This window comes from Drosophila guanche, unplaced genomic scaffold, assembly GCF_900245975.1.
Source record: "Drosophila guanche unplaced genomic scaffold, DGUA_6, whole genome shotgun sequence".
NCBI lineage: Eukaryota > Metazoa > Arthropoda > Insecta > Diptera > Drosophilidae > Drosophila > Drosophila guanche.
Genome location: NW_022995746.1, coordinates 4,137,824 through 4,158,195, shown reverse-complemented (window position 1 = coordinate 4,158,195; position 20,372 = coordinate 4,137,824). Strand labels below are relative to the sequence as shown.

Below are 20,372 nucleotides of genomic sequence, written 5' to 3'. Positions count from 1 at the left end.
AAGCGACAAGAAACTCACTCAATATGGAAGCAGCTAAAAATGTAATTAAATTTTTTTTTCAATATATTCATTCAGACAATTTGAAAACGTAGGTAAATATCTGGGAAAAAGGAAACATAAAACTCTCAATATGGAACCAAAGTTTGCTTTTTTTTTGGTTCCTGAAAATGAACACCTACACTAGGGATTAAATATGCCAATAAAGTGCTTTAAATATATGTATAATATATGTACCTACATTTTGCACCTTTCTAGTTAAGCCCCATTCTCGAAAAACACACCGGAAATTTAAATTTTCAACGCAACACACATTTTTTGAACATTTTCGTACAACTTTCCGGGAACAGCTGTTGCATCCTAAACAAACATTTTGCGACGAATCTTGTACCCACAACGCAAACCCAAAGTTAACCCATTTGAAAGCTCAATCAAAGCCACACCACAGCCTCAAAATAAAAAGGAAACAACTTTCCAACTCAACATATGTTTATCTGCTAATCATGGAAATGCGATGCGGTGCTGCAAAAATAAACAACAAAAAATGTATTTAACTGGAAAACCTCATAGAAGAAGAGCCGGTGGGCACACAGGGGACAAAAGGAATTGGCAAAACTGCTTTTCTGGCGAAAACTCAATACACATATGATATGGGGGGAGGAGCTGGGTGGGCGGTGGTATCCACTCATTCACCATATGCCAAAAAGCCAAAACCAAAAATCGCACACAACAAAATGTTGCGAACCTAAGCAGGCGGCTTTTGTCATTTCATTGTCTGGCCACGCGCGCATCGCCAGCAACCAGGCAAGGTCCTTTCTGTAGAAAGGATGTGCGGGTGTACACACACACCCACACACACACTGGTATGATTCCCCACTGGTGTCCGTGGTACGCTGCTATGTATGCCAGTATGCCGAAAAAAAGAACAAGACATAACTTCGCTCGCTTTGAGTCTGGCCCTTACGCAGCCACCCACGCACACCCAGAGGCCCACTGGGAGTACCACCCATCCATCCATCCACGTGCCCTAACTTGTACCTTGTTGTGCCCGTTCCCCTCCCCACTAAAGTTGTCATTTAAACATTTGTTGCACTCTTCGTGTGGAACTCAACACGCGCTCGTGTGTCCCTCGTAGTTCCACCACACTATAGCGTCTCTCTTTTTGTACTCTCTCTTGCCATTGCTCTTGCTCTCTCTTTCCAACGTTCTATCTCTCTCTCTGTCTGGCCTCTCTGTTTACATTGCATTTGGCGTGCCTTGCTCTCGCGATGTAACCCGAAGCCGGTACGACGTCATCGCAAAGGTCAAAGCAAAAATGAGAAGCAGAACATTATAAAAAGTACTAGAAAGAAAGTAGAGGGGGTTCTGACCGAAGCTTCGGATACCCTGTAGTGGGCTAAGGTATATTTGAGCAAATCTTGAAAGTTAGACGATTTTTCTACTGCTTTTAGCAAAAATATAAGCTTAAAGACGTATCAGAACAGATGGACAATTAGACACTGCTGTTGAGGCTAAACCCAAGAATGTATTTTGGCTTACGAAACTGTGACCAAAATCGGAACATCCTTCTCCAAGGGTATGCAAAAAAAAAAAACCGACTGGTATCAAAGCTTTTTGCAAAGTCAGGGAGGTGAAGTGTGTTCTGCCCTCTCGATGTGGCACGGAGTGTAGTACGTTGCGGTGTGGTGTAGTGTGGTGTTAAAGTGTGGTAGAGTGTGGTGAAGTGTCGCATAACGGTGCTGGCGCGAGTGTGTGGGCGTCTGTGGGCATCAGTGGGCGTCAGTGGGTGGGTGTCCAACCATATGGTATGGTCAATGCACAGAGAAAATTGGCACTCCGCGAAGGGCACGACGCTTCATTTGGTTTTCAAATTGAAAAGGAAGCGTCGCGACATTGTCGGGGCGTCATGACTTCCCTATGCCCTTTGTCCGGCTTTGCCCCAAGGGGTCCTGCAGTTTGAAGATTTGTCGTCCTACGCTAATTGAGGCATTTGTCAACTTGCGTAAATGAGCAATCATTACTCAAGAGAAGGGACTCTGCTGCTGTTGCCTGGGGGCATTCGAAGATACAAAGTAATAAAGAAATATGCAACAATTTCTGATTGAAATTTTGTAATTAAAATGAATTTCCATTGTGGGGCAACTTAAATTTGATTGGGGAAACTAAATTGTTTTGAGGGGAATATTTTGTCATTTGTCTCACTGTCAAAAATGGCTGGGAGTGCTTTTTTAGGTATTTTACCTAATTTAATTTGAAATGAATTATTTATTTTGAATTATTGCGCCAAGAAATTAAATTAAGTTAAACAAAACGGAAAATTTTAGTGTTTTATGGGTTGGGATAGATATAATGAAATTTCGATAGTATTTGCCAGTAGTATTTGGGACTCTTTTCGATCAGTTGTAAAGTGTTTGTATTTAAATGGTTTCAAATTGGCATACTTTTAGATAGTTTAACTACTTGACAGCCTTATGTTCCGAGCTTATTTTCAGCTCAGAAGGCACCATAGTGATGGTCGAGGTTTGAGAGTCGTCTGCCACTTTTCTAACTTTATCTGTGAGCTTGAGTTGTTTCTTAGAGGAGCTGCCCTCTGATTTGAGTGGCTTCTTAAATTTTTTGGACTTTAGCTTAGGTTCGGCTTTTTCTGGCATATCCAGGGCTTGCATTTCACTCATCAGCGACTCAAAGGTCATCTGTACCAAATAATAACGACCTAAAAGCAAAGGTAATCTTAATTTTAGCACAGATTGTGCTATTTACTTACCATCCATTTTCTGTAAGAAACCCAAACGTTTGCCCATTTCTAGGGTCTGCTTCACGGGTTTCTTTATAGCTTCTTCTGGCAGATCGGTGTGCGTCGAGATGGTATTCACAATCTGCCGCAGTGTTGCCGGTAGCTTCAGAAGCTGCAGTGTGTGCACAATTATGGCACCATTAAAGTTCGGCATGATTTTTGGTGTTCTATTTCAACCGATTTTGTGTGACGTTTTGTCAAAGAAAATGATTCTTTGAATGAAAGTTTTAGGATTGATTGCTTGGTTAGCTGTTAAGTGATATTTATTGAGGATTTGCTTTGATTTGCTGGTTAATATTTGTAACTAAGAATGAAAGAATTCATATAAAATGAGATAAGTTTCTATGATGATTGATAATCTCAATAACTTTTCGTAAAATCCTAAAAAAAAAAGGAAATCGGAGCCACTGCCGAGTTGGTCCAAACGATCGCCGGTAACCAAAAACAATTAATATATTCAATAAGGAACCTATACAGTTCATCTGATGCACCTTTTGGTACATATAAAAAACCAAAAATAGATACGGTTCAAAAACAACTTCCACCAATTGAATCGTTTCAACTTTATCTCCAACGCCTTTTCAGGTGTATCAACCAATGAATCGCACAATTTCCTCAAATATTTCATCAGAAGCCAAACAAAAGGCTGGAGAACAAATTGGTTGGTAACAAGTATTTTCCTTTCGCTGACTTGCGTCAAGCGGTTACCGCCTTTACATAATGGAGAGAGAAAGAGAGGCGGAGAAGAGTGAGAGCGAGAGTTAGCCATATCTATCAATAATCCCCAACAAACAAACAAACAAACAAACGCAGAAGAAAAAAAACAGAGAGAGAGAGAGAGTAAACTTTATCCACATAACAGTTCAATATTGGCTTCTGATATTTACATCAGGAGACGACGCCTTTTGTGCTGACGTTTTTCCTGCTGCTAGTCCTAATCAGCGCTGTACAGTTAGTGGAAGAATCTAAAAATAGCTTTCATCGCCGCCTACACACGAGCCAACTCTTTGGTAATCGCACGACGACCGACCGTCTGCCATATGGAGGTTTAATTAAACTGGAAAAAAAACAAAGAGCACAGAAAGCATAGAGAGAGAGAGAGAGAGAGATGTTTGTATAGGAGCAAGACAAGGACAGAGTTTTCGGGCACATAGGCGAGGCATCAATCATGTTTATAGTGGCAATTAGAGCTTAAACAGCTGCCAAACTTGACTGACAAGTCAAGATGTCATTACTGTTGCATCAGCAGCAGCAGGAGAAGCAGCAGCTCTATGAAAATGATGCGTGGGGGCTACAAATTGGTGTGATGACAGAGCTGAACAAAAAGCTTTCATTGAGTTGCAATAACAATATTAATATAATGGCAACAAAAAACTTTGACAGTTGCAAAAGTGCACGAACAGAGGGAGGGGGTAGAGGGGTGATGCCTCTGCTTTGCACTCCTGGCCTGTCGCTGTTATTGACAGGCAACGGTAATTTAATCAAAAAGTGTCAGACAGAGTTTGCCATATGGCAGCCATCGAAGCGTTCACGTGACACGCCGCGGCACTCTAACGTCGCTCCAATACGCAATATGGGTGTAAAAAATGGCTAAGAAGGAAGTGACTGTAAGGGAAATGAAACAAATGATTGATACCCCTTTGATGGGTCAATCTATATAATGTTAAATACAGATTTAAAAATGTTTTACTGAAACGAGATACAATTTGAGACAACTGCAATCATCGTAGAGCCCTTATGGCTGTCTATAATATTTGTGCGCTATTTTTAGAAACACCTCAAAGAAATGGCCTTGCCTTGTGCCATTCATACCCTTCGTTTATGCAAAAATAGCGAGGACCCGTGGGCAGCGCAGTAAAGTGTGCTATGATTTTTGCTTTAGGGCCACAACAGACGCGACGCATCGGTGCTCTCTTCCGTTTGGATATCCTGGTGTGTGTGCGGGTTAAATTCTGTTTGATTTCCGTTTAGGATACAGCCTAAAAATAGAACACACCAAGAAGAATACATGAAGCTGGCAGTTCCACAGAAGTCAGAAAGACAGGCCCGGGCGAAACGAGAAACGTGGCCCAAAGCGAACATTTATTTAACATGTTTGATGTTTCCCTCGGTTACGGGGAGTCACACTGTAGAATTTGTGACTCCCAGACCAAAAAACTCCCGGACTACCCAGGAAATTCGATGTTGATTGTTTGGTTTCAACATTCAGTTCTGCAGATGGAAATAAAAATATAACAAAAAAAAACAAAAGGTAAATTCAGGAAAATTCTTTTGCTGAAAATGCCATTCAAAATGCAGTGTAAATGTTATTTTAACACTTGTCAGTGTGCCCAAACAAAACATGACTAGATTTTTTTATGCACAAACGAAAGGGAGGGAGGAAGCTTATAAGGAGCGACAGACAGAGAGAGACACAGAGAGTGAGAGAGAGAGAGAGCAAAGACATAAGACATTTTTAGAATGACAATCCTGTATGATAGACACGCTTCACGCTTATTATTTATGGCAAGGGAATAAAAGTTAAGCTGAGAAAAACGTTGATGCCGAGGTAATGGTCGATGCTTTTCGTTCCACAAGGCGTTGTTTTGGGCATGCGATGGTTTTTCTTTTTATGAGTCCCTCAGGTAAATAATAAATAGAGAACATATTAGAGGAGGAAAGCTGAAGTAATATGCAAAGTAATGGAGGCGTGATATAAATTGCAAAGGTGCTAAAGAAATAGAAAATCTATTAGAATATTGGTGGTAAGAAGCATTCATAAATCTAGATCTAGAGATAATGGATGCACCATGCAGTTTAGCTCTCTCTTCGGTAGTAGCTACAGGTAGTTACTGAAATTGTGTACATGATTTGATATTACACATTTATACAGAAAAAGATAATGCATAGATGGGAAATGTCTAAAAATATACTAAAATGATATTAACGTGTATATAGGCCATGGACGGGATATGATAAGTTTAACGTCACTCGGTGGATTAGTGAACAGATAAAGCGAGGGGCTTTGGGTGGACAGACGGATAGGCATGCATATAGCTAAATAGATTAGACACAGGGCTGAACAGAGACAGATATGCATCGATATGAGTATGGTTAGGTGATAGATTGATAGGTAATGATCCAAGTCAATGATGGAGTGATATTCGTAATTACTACGATTTATTTTCTTTAAGCCTTAGACGAGCTTTATTTTCTCTTTAATTTTAAATAAATATTGTAAATTTCTCGAGTTAAATGAAAGACCGAAAGTTGCTGTCCGTACTTTAATTTGCGGGCCTTTTTAAGTAAATAAATGCTCAAGTTTTTGTTACCAATTTACCAATTAAAATGTGTGTATTTCTTGAATTCTCGTGGCTGCACTTTTCAGTCCAGTTAAGTTTAAGTTTAATTTGATAATCAAATATGCTCAATTGAACAGACAAACGTCATGCCATTCGGGCAAGCAAATTCACACGACATACGATTTTATATCTTCTTTGACATTTATGCAGAGTCAACAGAGAATGGGAGACAGGGAGACAGTGGGCCCCAAAGGTATGCGTATATGTACCGTATGGGGACTACATAACTATGTGACTGTGTGATAAACGACTGCTTCACCATTTTGACAGTTATACTTGCTGTGTTTTATTCGAAAAGATGACCTGCCTTCTGTCCGCTGTCTGGCCATCTCTTTTCTGTGGCACTGTGTCTCCCATCTCTCCAGGGTCCTCTGTCTCCGGTCCACTGTCTCTACTGTGGCTCTTCCGTCTGTTGGTCATGTTTGGTGTGTGTATAAAGAGCATGCAAGTGACAAATTATATGCACAATGGGCAGCGCCAGTGCCCCACAGACCTTCATACCTTCATACCTCCATATCCCTGCAACCCCCTTCCACATGCCACAGAGTGCGACAGATGAGTTGTGTGGAACTGTCAGCATCAGTGCCAGGGCTTTGGCTGGGTTTTTCCCCAACCCCAGTAAAAGGTTTTATGTCCTGCAACCGAGACATTTCTGCCTTCTATAAAATATGAGTTGCATTCTGCCATAAACTTTGACCTGTTCTACCTTCCAGTATACTGTCACAGGGACTCCCTTTGTGCGATGCTGCGTTCCACCCCTTAACTGCAACCATCTCGTATATCACTAATTGCACTTTGTTTATTGTCTTTGTGTGTTTTGTGTGGCCCCCCCCAACTCCGTCTCTTGTGTACGGCCTTTGTAATTTAGTTTTATGTCAGGGACGTGCTTTATCAACCAATTGACAAATATGATACCCTTAGACTGTCAATTTTAATTGACTTGTTTTTTGGGAGAGGCCAATGAAGCGACATCTGCTACGGCAAGTGATTTAAATATGCTTGATTTGTGTAGAAATTACCAACATTTTTAATGGAATGCACCTGGAGGTCTAGAAGGGTTTGAAGGTTGGAGTAAAATGTTATCAAAGTTTCTTGTTAAAGGTCTTGGATTTTGTTCAAAGAGTTTCTCTGCATAAGAAACAAATTTTTAAGTAAAATATTCTCTCTCTCGCTCTCTCAATTTTTGTTAAATTTCTGCTTAAGACAGTTTTTGATTTTGTCCGATTTTTAAGCGACATTTCCTTGCTTCGAAAATGTTCTTTGCTTAAGACATTTTGACTCAGGCTTAAGCTTCTGTTCCTTGGTTTTACGAACAGATAACAGTAAAGCTCTTACACACTGGAAAAGCAAGCGATGCCTGAAAGTATGCTGCGAAGAAGCAGTAAAAAAGAAGGAATTATAAAATGTTTTTCCGACAGCAACAATTTGTGCTTAAGGCTCTCCTGCTGTGTGCCACCACTCCTTTTTCTTTCTTTTTTTTGGTCTTTGCGTAAGTCAATTAATTGAAGCCATTTCTTGTGCTTACTTTTTGGAGTGGGGCTCCATCAACAGCATCATCTACAGAGCACCACCTCCATTGACAGTACCCCAGTTCCGTAGCTTCAGTTGTTTACCCCCACCCTATCCACCCTATCCACCTTATTCATCTTCAGTTGTCTGTGCTCCTTCTTCTTCAGATACATTTCTCCTGGTCGACGGTTGTTGAACGTTTTTGCGTCATCTTCATGCGGGCAACTTTTACGCACTTGCGTCTTAATTACTCACACCGTTTGGGGGCGCCACACAGACTACTCAAGCTCTTTCCATTGTGGTGCCACACCAATTCCACGCTACCCACTCGTTGTCGCATTCTGCCACCGCCACCTGCCACCTGCCACTGTCACGCCACCCCACCCCTGTTTCCATTCTATGTTTGGGCTTAAATCCTTAAGCTCCTTTCACAGTGCTTGCCTGTCTGCAAGCCTCTTTCCACATTTGATTCTGTTTACCCTGTTCCAGGGTATTATCATTCCCTGCAGGAGTTTGCAAGGTAAAACATTGTTTAATATATTTGATAAGCTTTAAAAGTTGTTTGTCCGCATGTACGCTTATCTGTACTTATGGTTATTACCCGTACGTTATTTTTGTACTGCAAGTTTTGTGGCTTGAAACTTTTGTAAGAAAGTTGTCTTATTGGATTTTGCATTTTGTATTTATACATTTAGCCTGGATTTGGTGACTGTTTCCCTGTTTTTGTCGTAGGGTATTTCAATGTGCGTTTTGCGGTGCCAACTTTATTTTCTTTCAGGAATTTTTCTATGTTTTGTTTGAGCCAGGAGAAATGTAGGCTAAGCGGTGCTCGCTCATTTGGCTGGAGTTTCTTCTCATTTTTTTTTTGCGCGCTATACTCTTAAGGCATAAGGTTAGATTGATTATGTTGAGCTGGTTGAGGTTCGTGGGAAAATATGTTACCTTGGAACCATACAAGGGAGGGCATTCCATCTTCGGTACTTGTACTTTCTCTTTCCCCTTCAATCATTCTGTTATCAAAGGAGCGACTAAGGATCCCACATATATATATGTATATTTGCATTTTGCCTGGCTCCTCCATCATTATCATCCTAGTCGTTGAGGCGTCGCGTCCCACTCATTTCCCAGTCCTGTCTGGATGCTGCAACATGTTTGCATTTCATTTGTTAGCAAGTTGTCAACATTTAGCTATGTTATAATACTTTACCTACTTTTTTTCTATCATCTCTCCTACGCTGACTCTTTTCCCGCTTTTATTCCAAGTGTATCTACGACTCCCCCATTAAAGTTTTTCGATGGGTTCTTTTTTTCTTTCTCAAGCGAAGACGGTCCTCTGTCATTAGTCAAATGTCGTGTCATGTGTATGTGCTGTGGATGCGCGCGTGCAGTGAATTTATCATTGGGGCGAGGTGGCATCTTAGATACAACGTGCCGTATGCGCAATAAAACAAATTAATACTCATATTAATCATACGCTTCGTGGGCCGAGTCCACGCCACCAAAGGCCAAAGATCAAGAGCTGTGTGTTCGTATGTGTGGGACGACATCAAAAGCGGGGTCAGCAGAGCATCATCTCTTGTGCAGACTCATAATCCAAATGATGCCCTACGGTGGCGTTGAAACTATGAAATGGAAATTGGCGTCCTAAATGGGTTTTCGTGTCCCCCTTCGTCAATGTTGTTGCTGGGGCTGCACGCATATTTGTTGCGGCCTGGCTGTCTGGCCGCCGGTGGTCATAAAAGTGAAGTCTTACTTGTTGCGTGTCCTGAAATGCTGAAAGCTTGAAATTGGTTTCGGTTTTTCATGTTTCAGGATGCGGGTGGGCCGGGGAGGTGCTGACACTCATGCGTCGTGAGAGAGTGGGTGGCAGGGAAAGAGAGAGAGAGAGAGAGAGAGAGAGAGAGAGAGAGAGAGAGAGAGAGTACGAGCCTGTTACTGCGGAGAGCCCTAAATGCTTTTGAGTGAAACTTTGAGTGAGACAGCACCGTGTGACCTGTTCACGTGCCTGCCACAAAATATTTCCTCTTCTTTGGAGTGCTCTTCTCTGGAGTTGAAAGTGGCGCGGAATAGCATTTGCTTTAAATTTTCGTAGTACTCGACAAAAATTAAGTAAGACGATGCCCAAATGAAGCCAGCGTCAACGTGAAAGGACTTTGTGCGAAATGGCCATCAGAAGAAATTTCAAGTTTACGCGTATCTTAAGTCGTGCTGCGAAACTGTTTGAGGGATTAAGATTGCCATAGATACGCGAAAGATAAAGCTGCATTCAAGGACGGATTTGATAGTTGATAAAAGGTGTCATGTTGCATGAAACCTTACTCTGGTGTGTGCTGAATGCTAAATTCTACGAATTTGTGGCGAGGAAAATGGAATGCGTAGAATGTGACTGGTTTAACAAGTCTCTAAATTGAGCTTAATCGATTCTGCAGGAATGGCGTGGTAGTCCACAAAAGACAAAGGGTTAATGAAATGTGTGAAAAAATGCTTACTACAAAGCGTGGCTGTCAACGGAGAGTTGTCTGTTCAGCTGAAGCTATCTGCTAGACACGTTTTAGGTTCACTTTGACGAAATACGAGAAAAGGAGAGACAGCGAAATAGCTGATAAAATCAAATAAAAACGAAGAATAAAACAAAAATGGTTGAGAGACTCCTCTGTAAAATGAAACGTCTATGAAACTATTGAAGCTGGTTTTGTGAGTATTTTTGCGAGAACTTATTCATGAGAAGCACTAAGAAAGCGAAGAGAAGGGTTTAGATACCCTAACATTACAATGAAACATTTCCTTATCAGTTGTAATGCTCTTTAAAGATTATAAGGCGCTGCCTCTAGGTTTTCCTCTACACTCGTTTATCTTTAAACCTTTTCCTAGCTAAAGATCCTCTCCTCATGCCGCAATTTGCCATGTGGCAATATATCAACTTATTGTTGTGGTTTTTTAATATTTTTTTGTTGGCTTCTTGCGGTGCTAATTAAATTTGTAGCTTTACTTATTGTTGTGGCCATACATGCGCTCCCACACGCTCACACCAGATACCAGCACACACACACTGGGAGTATCTCTTTTTTTTTATACCATGCCATACCCCGGAACCCCTTTTAAACGCCATTCCTTTGGCGCCTCTGCCAACTTAATTGCATTTTTTCAAGTTTGCGATGCGCGCATCGTTTTGAAACTTTTTGCAACGTCCTTCGGCTCCTTCCCCTCAGACTCTGGCTTTTTATTGATAAAGGCAGCTGCCACGCCCACTAAACGCCCCAGAGTGGGGCTTCTGACTCTCTGACTATCATTAATGTTATGACCAAAGTGTGCTTATTAAATCATTTCAGCATTAATTTTAATGTTCGCGAATATTTAATTAAAAATGAATCATTTTAAATATGGTTTCCCTTTTGATTTTTATGCGCTATATATGTATTTGTAACAATTACATATGTATATATGTAGGTACATACATGTACCTTCATGCCCCCGATATAATAGTTATTGGAATGTGCAAAAATATTTGCTTTATTTGAAGGTACACATTTCCGCATTTCAATTATGAAATCGTGCATTCGGAAAGGAAAATGAGCTCACAAAATATTTTGTGGTATAGTTTGTAAACAGTTTCTCCCTATTTTTGCCTCACACATTTCCACCGATAAATTGTATCCTAAAAACGCATTTTAGATAACATTTTGTATTGGTTTTTTGGTGGTCCTGGTTTAGTTGTTTTGCGGCGGTGGTTTGGGGCCACCATAAATTTAATTTTACCTAATTAATTTTTGTGCAAACTTTTGGCTTTTCCTGTGAATATTTTAAAACTTTTCTGCGCAAATTTATATTTGTTGAAAATGTTGACCAATTAAGGTGTTGGCTGGCCAGAGAGTGCGAACAGCATTGTTTTGGTTTATTTTAATGAGCCCTATTTAATCATATTAAATATGTCGAAATGGATGGTCTCTCCACGTTCATGCAAATATTTGATTACAATTTGGTGAATCTAATTAATTTCATTGAAAATTCATTGAGTTATAAATATTTTAAATGATTATGAAAAGAGTTTGTGATAATTAGCTAAAATTGATTTTTAAACGTATTTTAATGCGGAATCAGACGTATAGAAATCGATAAATATTTATATAAATTAGTCAGTGAATTTCCAGGAATATGAGGCTACACGAAGGCTTTCTTTATACTATAATCTTACAATTAAATTAATGCAAATGCTAATTACCATCGAGGAAGTGCCTCAAAAGTTTAGTCCCTTAAAAATTCAATCAGTTGCCGACCCATTTAAATGATTCTCGTTTCACCACTTTTTTGGCTTGGCCCCCAAAAGTAGACCCCACCAAAATATTGAAATAAAATTGCGATAAATGTTCTCATCATAAAATCATCATTGAACACTTGTGATACTATACGCTGCAGCTTTGGCAGAAACTGCCATAAACCGAGCATTCCAAAATATTTAAGTAGTGTAAATTGAATAGAAAATCACTTCCGCACCGCCATGCTGTATGCATTATTCATATGCCTCTGGACACCAGGACAACATTTCTGGCTCGTGTCTGGCCGGACACTCTCACACATACTTAGAGAGAGAGAGAGAGAGAGATTGCTCATACGCCAGGTTGGCCGCATAAAATATTGAAATTGTTGACCAAAACGCAATTTACGCATACATATTGCATATTGACCCTTATTTGTGTGAGTGTGTGTGGGTGTACTTGGCAGTCACGGAGAGTGAGAGAGAGACTGTTGAATGGATTTCGCATTTGCATATTGTGTAGATTTAGCTTATTTTGCTAATATTATTTCTAGTCTGTGATTTTATTTGATTTTCGTTGTGGAAAATGCATTTGCAAGTAAAGCAAAATGCACATCAATTAAGGGCTTACGTTTTTTTCTTTCTATTTATTTATTAACTGGCTTATATATCACTTTGATTTCAATTTATGTATTTTTTTTATGGTAAATTCCTTTGTAATTGGGTCAAACGGAGAAAATCCCCATGAATACATTTTTTTTATGTTTTTGTTTAAATGTAATTGCAATAAAGAATATTATTTACTCGTTCACTCGAATGCGTTTAGTTCATAAAGAAAATGCAATTTAATTTATTGTATTTTGACAGCGCTTTAAAGTTGACTTCCTGGGCAAATATTTACGGCTGCTGCTGCCGCTGTGCTTTCATGTGAACGCCTTTCGATATGTATATATATATTGTAACCTCTTTTAACTTTTGTTTTAACGAAAACAAGGACAGGAAATTCCCATCTGTTGTGCATTACATTCAAGACAAACAATTGCCAGGGCAACAGGGAGCCAGACTCCCCTCCTGGTCTACTTGAATTTATGATTTGCTTTTAATTAAAATAAATATTTTATAGCTTTCAATAAACAATTTCCAAAAGGGTGAGAGAGGCGGGGTGGGAGACTACAAACTTTTTGACTCGAAACTTGAGAGGGAAAAGTTGATAGAAAGTGAAAAACTCCTTTAGTTAAACAATATTCTTACTGCCTTTTTTTTGTATTCATTGCAGGTAGCAATCCAACAGGTGTAAATAATTGAGGGCAAAAACTTGGCCTTGAAGCACCTTGAAGCCTGTACTTGTGTGTCTTAATTTGATCAAAAAGCCAGCATCGGGACAACCACACAACGGCAATATGTTATTGCCTTGCAGCAGCAGCAATCACAACAATATGCAACAGTTGTTGTCGCAACAGAACATAAATTTGCATTTTTTCATGAACTTAAATGACAAAAATCTAGATTAAAGCCAATCAAAAGGGACTCTACAAAAGTTATAGGACTCAAAATCTAAACAATGGCAGCCACAGCAACTGTCAGCAGTCACGTGGAGGCGAAAGATGGAAAAGTGGATTTGGTGTGTGAGGAGTGCGATTATTATGGCTCGACAGCCACGATACTTATCGACAGCAGCACCCAAACGGATGGCGATGCTGATGAAGATGAAGATGATGAATCGGAGGTCAAACCCGTTAGGACCAAATTAGCTCAAATTGTGGAGGAAGCTGAAGCTGAGGCGGAGACGGAAGTGGAGGCAACAGCCACACCAGCAATCAATGGTATACGAAATAATGGAGCTATTGAAACCCACACAAATATCGATATTAGGCACATCGATAACAATATCGACAGTGTTACATGCAATAATAATATAGAATGCATACGAAATGATAACAACATTGATAATATACCAAACGGTGAAAACATCAATTGTTTAGATAACGATATTATAGAAGAGAATGTCGTTAGTGATGGACAAGTTTTGGAGGAGCCAAATATTGATGCTGTCGAGGGACACATTCCAAACTCCACTGAACAACAGGAAGATGATATAGAATCTGAGGACGAAGTGGAACCAGAGCAGGTTGAGGAAGCGGTGCTGAAAGAGGAGCAAGAAGTGGAACCAGAGCAAGAACAGCCTGAGGAAGATCAGATCGATAATGTGGCCCGTCTGACAGGACTTGCTCTAGAGATGGGCTATGCACGCATCATTGACTACGATAATTTTCGCATTATCGAACATGTCATCGAGAGCGATGATGATGATGATGATGATGGGGACGTTGGTGTTGTCCAAGGACCGGTCGCGGGCACATCACAAGAACTGCACCAGGCCTGCCACGATTTGGTAACTTTCATCGGTGAAAGTTATCAGGTAATCGATCGGTCAGGCAATCACACCCATTACCAATCTCCAGCAAACATTCCAATAGTCGATAACAACAACAATAATCGCAGCAACGATAATCGTGTGTCAGCCCCGGGTCATAAACAACCGCATGGAATGGATTTACCGGAGCAACTAAATCAAAATCCCTCCACAAGCAGCACAGCCGCTGTGGCAGCAGCAGCGGGAGCAGCATCCACAAGCAGTGCATTGATTAAGGCATATAAATCGAATCTGACACCATTGGCGCCACCCTTTCAGCCAGCCGCCCTGAAGGCCAAACAGCAGTTGCGACAATCGGCAGTGGGAGCAACCACCACCAGCAACATGTCACTTACAACGACAACGACATCGCAGAGCGGCACTGGCAACGGCAACGGCAACGGCAACGGCACCAGCACCAGCACGCTCTATGCTGCTTATGAGCAGACAACGGTCTACTATCAGCAGCAAATGCTGCAGCCACCACAGCAGCAGCTTCAGCTCCCACTCATGCAACAGCAACAGTTGTCCCCCAAGCAGCAGCAGCAGCAGCAGCAACAACAACAGCAACATTGTGCTCAACATGGCGGCATGCCACACATTCATTTGCCAGCGGGTACGGGAAATGGCGCCCAATTGCTGCCCGTGCAATTGATTACCTTGACACCAACAGCAGGAGGTGCTGCAGCCGTGGCAGCTGCAACAGCAGCAGCAGCAGCAGCAACAGTAGGTGCAGCCGTCCCCACAGCAGCAACAGTGGCTGGGGCAGCAGGAGCTGTGGCAGTGGCAGCTCCGACAGCGGCAACATCTTTGACTGGCGCCGCTTGGCCACTTGTGGAGGCGCCAATTTACATAGACATCAATGGGGAATATCGTAGCTTTTGCCCGGCACATGGACCACCAGCAGGGACAGGGCCAAATGGCGCCATATCCCATCACCATCATCATGCCCATGCCCATCCACACGCACATCATCCCCATCCACATGCTCATGCCCATCATCCCCATCCCCATCTGGGGCAGCAGCAGCAGCAGCAACAGCAACAGCAACATCTTCATCATCAGCAACAACAGCAACAGCAGCAGCAGCAGCAGCAGCAGCTTCATCATCATCATCAGCAACATGGGCAACATCAGCAACATTCGGCGGCAGTGGCTGCTGTGACAAATGCAGCAGCAGCAGCCGCCGCAGCAGCCTCGGCTCCTCGTTTGTTGCTGCAACTGGACGTTGCAACAGTCCAGCAGCAGCAGCAGCAGCAGCAGCAACAACAACAACAACAACAACAACAACAACAGCAACAACAAATCGTTGCCGCTGGCAAACGCAGCAAAGTTTATCGAGGTGAGTGGCCGTTTTATGACATTTGTTGTACAGTTTTTCTACGCTCATGATGCCCATACCCTAGAGCTATTTGGAGTCCATATAAGCACATATATATATTTAGTTTGTCCAGTCTGCAAAAGCCTGACACGATCCCCCTGACTCTTCTCTGAAAACTTTAGCCATTACTTTATGCTTTGATTCATGAGAGATAGTCGAAGGGACTACTGCTCCTCCTTCTCCTCCGCCTCCACCTCCTGCTCCTCGTTTATCCATTTTGCGGTTGGGGTTTTGGGGACGGTCCGACCCATTACCAACTCTCGTGCCCTCTCTACCATGTCCCTGTGCATCCTGGCCATTCCCATTCAGGGGTTTAATCAGTTAAGCAAAGCCAACAGAGTTGGCCTGGACTGGCCTCTCTCTCGGCCTGTTCTGCCCTGCCCTAGTCCAGTCAGGGGTTAAAATTAATTTCGAAGCCGTTGGGCGTTTTGGGTGCTGTGCTACTGTGGTACTGTGGCGCTCCTTTTGTCTGATTGTTTGCACTTTAGGAGGCGACCTGGCTTGAGGAGCTGAACATGGAGAGCTGTGGAGCAAAAGCCATGAGTAAGTTCTTTGGTCTGTTTGTTTGGTTTATTTGCCAAATAATCTGTTTGTTTGGCTATGCAATAAGTAGTTCTGGGGCGGCCGCCTCCCACGTTGACATAGGCAGGTTGTACTGTATTCTGTGGGAGTGTGTGAGGGTGTCTATGTTGTCTTGCCATCAGAGGATTAAACACAAAGAGTCAAAGGTGGACTTGCAAATTGAGAGGTAATTGCCTTGAGGTTGAACCCTAGAGCAGAAGATACCTGAGGACATACAAAAGAAAATGGAAAATTATATCAACATGCTGTCAACAGGAAGCAGGAGTATACGATTTTGAAATATATACTCAAAAATGGTAGGAACACTGTGAAAATATCTGCGAAAAATCATCTTAAAGGTTCGCTTGACAGTGTCCCCCTTTTCACCTTTCTGTCATGGATATCCTTTTGGTCTCCTTCCTTTTGTCATTTGCCATTAACACTTCCTAACAAAAAATCTCCTTCTCAGCACCTAAATACAGTATCAGTTTCCTTCCATTTTTTTAAATCGCTGGCTATCAACTGCCTGCCATACAGACACGACACCTGGCAGACTGTCTGCCTGCCTCCAGTGATAGCACCATCTCTCCCTCGCTCTCTCTCTCTCTCTCTCACACTCCTCTTCCCTCTCTTTTCTGTTGACTTTATCCTGCAGTGTCATCTAATCCGTTTCACTTTTGCCATTTTCCGCTGTGAATGAAACCAGGAATTGTTTCAATTTGCATCGAGTTTTTGGGTTTCAACCTGAACCAGGTATAGATTCCAATTTGCCCACCATATCCCTTCCCTCTCCATCTATGTTTAAATTGTATATTTGCATCTCTTTCTCGGATCAATCCGTGGCGCATATGGAAGTCATCCTCAGAGTGTGGCGAAAACTACCAGGCAATTGCCTGTGCGCCAGCTTGACCATATCCTGCTGTGTGTGTGTGTGTGAGGTATGGCATGACTCTTTGTGTATGCAGATGACACAGTGTCACCAGAGTCTCCTATCGCTCCTGGATGCCACGGCACTGCACGCCACTCCACACCACACCACACCACACCACTCCACTCTCCCATTGCCAAAAGAGCCCCGACCTCTTTTCAGCCCATATTGTAGGTCTTTCCATTTTTTTGCACTGATCCGCCACATGCTGTGGTCTTATGGACTCCTCGATGTCGTTTTGCTGCAACTCTCTCACTCTTTTCCCGGCCCCCACCGCGTTTTCCCAGAGAGTGAGAGAGAATGGTTTGTCCATTTTCCCCTTTGTTGTGCCGGTTTTTCGCCAATTTTCACTTACACATACGAGTTTTACAGTTTTTAACAATTTTTTTCTCGGTGCCATCCCAAGGCTTTTTGCCAAAAAACATTTTTTTTATCTTTGTTTAGCCATCTACGTCCTCGTACGTCCCTCTATCCATGGTTTGTCTTTCTCCTTCTGTTTTTGTCTTTTTAGCTGTTGTATTTCATTTGCCTTTTACTGTACATTGTCGCCATTTTGCTGATTTCTTTTCAAGGATGTTCCAAGAAAACAGTGCGACTTGTGTAAGATTTTGTTCGGGTTTTCGATTTGGTAACACCCTAAAAAATGGTTTTGTATGTTTTGAAAAACAGGTGAATGTAGGAAGGAAATATAGGATGGCCAATTCCACGAATTTATTTAATATTTTTGCAGAGCTAGCAAACTATTTTTTAGCAATAAAGAATAAATACAGAAAATTCCAACAATTCCAAAAATCCCAAAACTAAAACCCACTTCTCGTTGATTTGGGAGAAAAGGTATTTGGGAAGCTGAGAATCAGTTTGGTTTGTTAGCTTCTCTTGTGTGTGTGCGTTCGTGCAAAGTGCGTAGCATGTGGCATGCATCATTCGCCTCTGTTGTCTGTACCCGTTTTGCCTCAGTCAGTCGCCTGTCGTCTGTCGCCATCGTGCATTCACATCCACATCCACACGTCCGTGTCCATGTACCACGTCCGTGTCCATTCGATGTCCCCATGTCCAGTGTCAATTTTTACCATCTCCATTGGTTTTTGGCTGGCAGTTGAGAGAATTCTTTTTCCATTTTTAACATTTCGTTTTTTTTTTATGTTGGTTTTTTTTTGTTGGGCTATAGCCAGTGCAGGATCAGCCGCCTGTTGTCATAATTTTAGCACTCACTGTGCATGCTCTATACCCTATTTGTGCAGAGAGGGTATGTGGATTTTGAGTAGGTGTTCCGGTTAATTATCTGAGGTAACTATTTCATTTGGTAGAAACCTGGGAACAATCTATCCACAAACAAATTATTGCGAGCTTTCAACGATGGATAAAGAAGTTTTTTAAAGGATATAAAAGCCTCAATGACAGCCAACCAACATTTGTGCTGCAGCCTCGGAGTTGACTGGCAATGCGTTTTCAGCTTTTTGAATGGTGGCCCTCAAACCCTTCTCTTTCTTCCGCTCTTTTAATGTAATTTTCTCTGGTTTTTTTCTCGTTGTTTATTTTTCTGGGTGTAATTTATTTGAGGCTCGTTGCTGCCGCGGGAATTGTTGGTAGACGGCATCCCATTGGTTTATGGCTTGTAAGTTGTTTATTATTAATGTTTGGCTTATGTTGGCAGTTGTCGCTCGCTCGCTCGCTCGCTCGCTCGCTCGTTGGTTGGTTGGTTGGGCCTCTGGATTACAATTATTTCGGGTTACGGGGGTTGGGGCTTGCTGCTTTTGCTGCACTTTACGGGCATGAGCTCATAATGAAGTCACAGTAATCTGCCTCACCCTGCCATTGCCTGCTGCCTGCTGCCACTGCCACAGACTTTGACTATGTATCTGCCTTGGCCTCTCCCGTTTTTACCATATTTGTTGGCCATAAAATGTATGCGTATGCGTCATATTGCGGCAATGGTATGTCGCTGTCTCCGCTTCCTCTTCTCTGCCCCTCGCCCTCGGCACAGCGATTCTCTCATTTTCCACTTTTCCAGCTTCCAAAAATTCCCGCTCCGCTCCCCATTTGCAATTTCTGCTGCATGTTCTTGTGTGCATTAGCAGCACTTATATAATGCATTGCGTGGCATTAGTCATGGGTTGTCTACTGCGATATGTGTCTATCTGTCTGCAAGGCAAGGAGGTGGTCCTCTGTATGTCGCTCTCGCTCTCTCTCTCTCTCTCTATATCTTAAATCCCCATTCCAAATGTTTGCTTTTGGGGTTTGTCGATTTAACTCTCTCGAGACTTCTCGAAATCGAGCAAACTTCTGTATTTTCAACATTCGGAGAGGATAAGAATAGATTGTTCTTTGGGAAAACAATCTCTGAGAATATTAATTAGGAAATAGCATGAGTCGTTCTCCGTAGCCAAAATACCTCTAAGATCCGACACAAATAAATCAGATTAGATTGACTCTTTGTCTCTTTTTTCTTTCTTTTTATTGATTTAGAAACATTTCTGCCTTGAACACCGAGCCTCATATTTGGCCCATAGGTTTCAATAAGAATCCCTTAGATAAATATTAGCTTAACAACTATCTAATAATGTTATACACATTGAGAGCAATTGAGTCTGATGTCAATCTGTCAGCAAGTCAAATCATTTGCTCGTTCAAACTCATTTCGAAAGCTCAATTTGACTTTTAGCCATTTTGTTTTTCTTTGTAAGTTTTCTAGCCGAAAGCCGCAATCTATCCTTAACACTCTCAATTGTAGGTAGTTGTCGGGCAACGTGCAAACACACACGTGGCAGCACAATCGACAAACAGTTGGATAAAGTTTTTAATGAAATGCTAAAAACTTCTACAGGAATAAAGATGGAGATTGGAGAGTACTATTGGTTGGGTTTTGGGCCATGTGTTGACACCAATTTTTGCAACTTTCAATCAGGTTTTTAGGGTGGCAGACGCCACACACAACTTGGTCTAACAATCTGGCTCAAGTCGAACTTAATTAAAGCGCTATAAGCGCTAGAGATGCAAAAGGGATTTTGTCACACAGACAGAGACAGAGACAGAGATAGAGATAAAGATAGAGGGAGATGAAGAGAGAGGCGCACATTTACGGTTGGATTGTTTCGCAAATTGGCGAGCTGTAGACCAAAAACCAAACATGACAAACAAGCAAAGTTTTCGCTTTGTCTATTTCTCGCTGTGCTGTGTGTATTTCTGCGGTTCAGGA

At 41.9% G+C, this 20,372-nt stretch overlaps 2 protein-coding genes across 3 annotated transcripts in view; one reads left to right on the top strand and one right to left on the bottom strand.

The window, feature by feature from the left end:
* Positions 1 to 2,416: 2,416 nt before the first annotated feature.
* LOC117582437 lies at positions 2,417 to 3,023 on the bottom strand. Its single transcript, XM_034270145.1, has 2 exons — positions 2,762 to 3,023; positions 2,417 to 2,710 (listed from the first exon to the last, which is right to left on the bottom strand). The coding sequence occupies exons 1-2, from the start codon at positions 2,943 to 2,945 to the stop codon at positions 2,454 to 2,456; spliced, it is 441 nt and encodes a 146-aa protein (XP_034126036.1). The 5' UTR covers positions 2,946 to 3,023; the 3' UTR covers positions 2,417 to 2,453.
* A 10,228-nt stretch (positions 3,024 to 13,251) lies between these two features.
* The window catches only part of LOC117582435 (fibronectin type-III domain-containing protein 3A), a 116,629-nt gene continuing 109,508 nt past the window's right edge, over positions 13,252 to 20,372 (top strand). For both annotated transcript variants that reach the window (XM_034270140.1, XM_034270138.1), the window contains exon 1: positions 13,252 to 15,648. In XM_034270140.1, coding sequence (XP_034126031.1) covers positions 13,455 to 15,648 — 2,194 coding nt within the window. In that variant the 5' untranslated portion in view covers positions 13,252 to 13,454. The remainder of the gene's footprint in view (positions 15,649 to 20,372) is intronic.

Excerpts from the sequence above, each read along its gene's own strand:
- LOC117582437 (XM_034270145.1), bottom strand. The coding sequence starts at position 2,945 with ATGCCGAACTTTAATGGTGCCATAATTGTGCACACACTGCAGCTTCTG. Across the intron at positions 2,711-2,761 it reads TTTCTTACAGAAAATGGATG|GTCGTTATTATTTGGTACAG; the intron begins GTAAGTAAATAG and ends CTTTGCTTTTAG.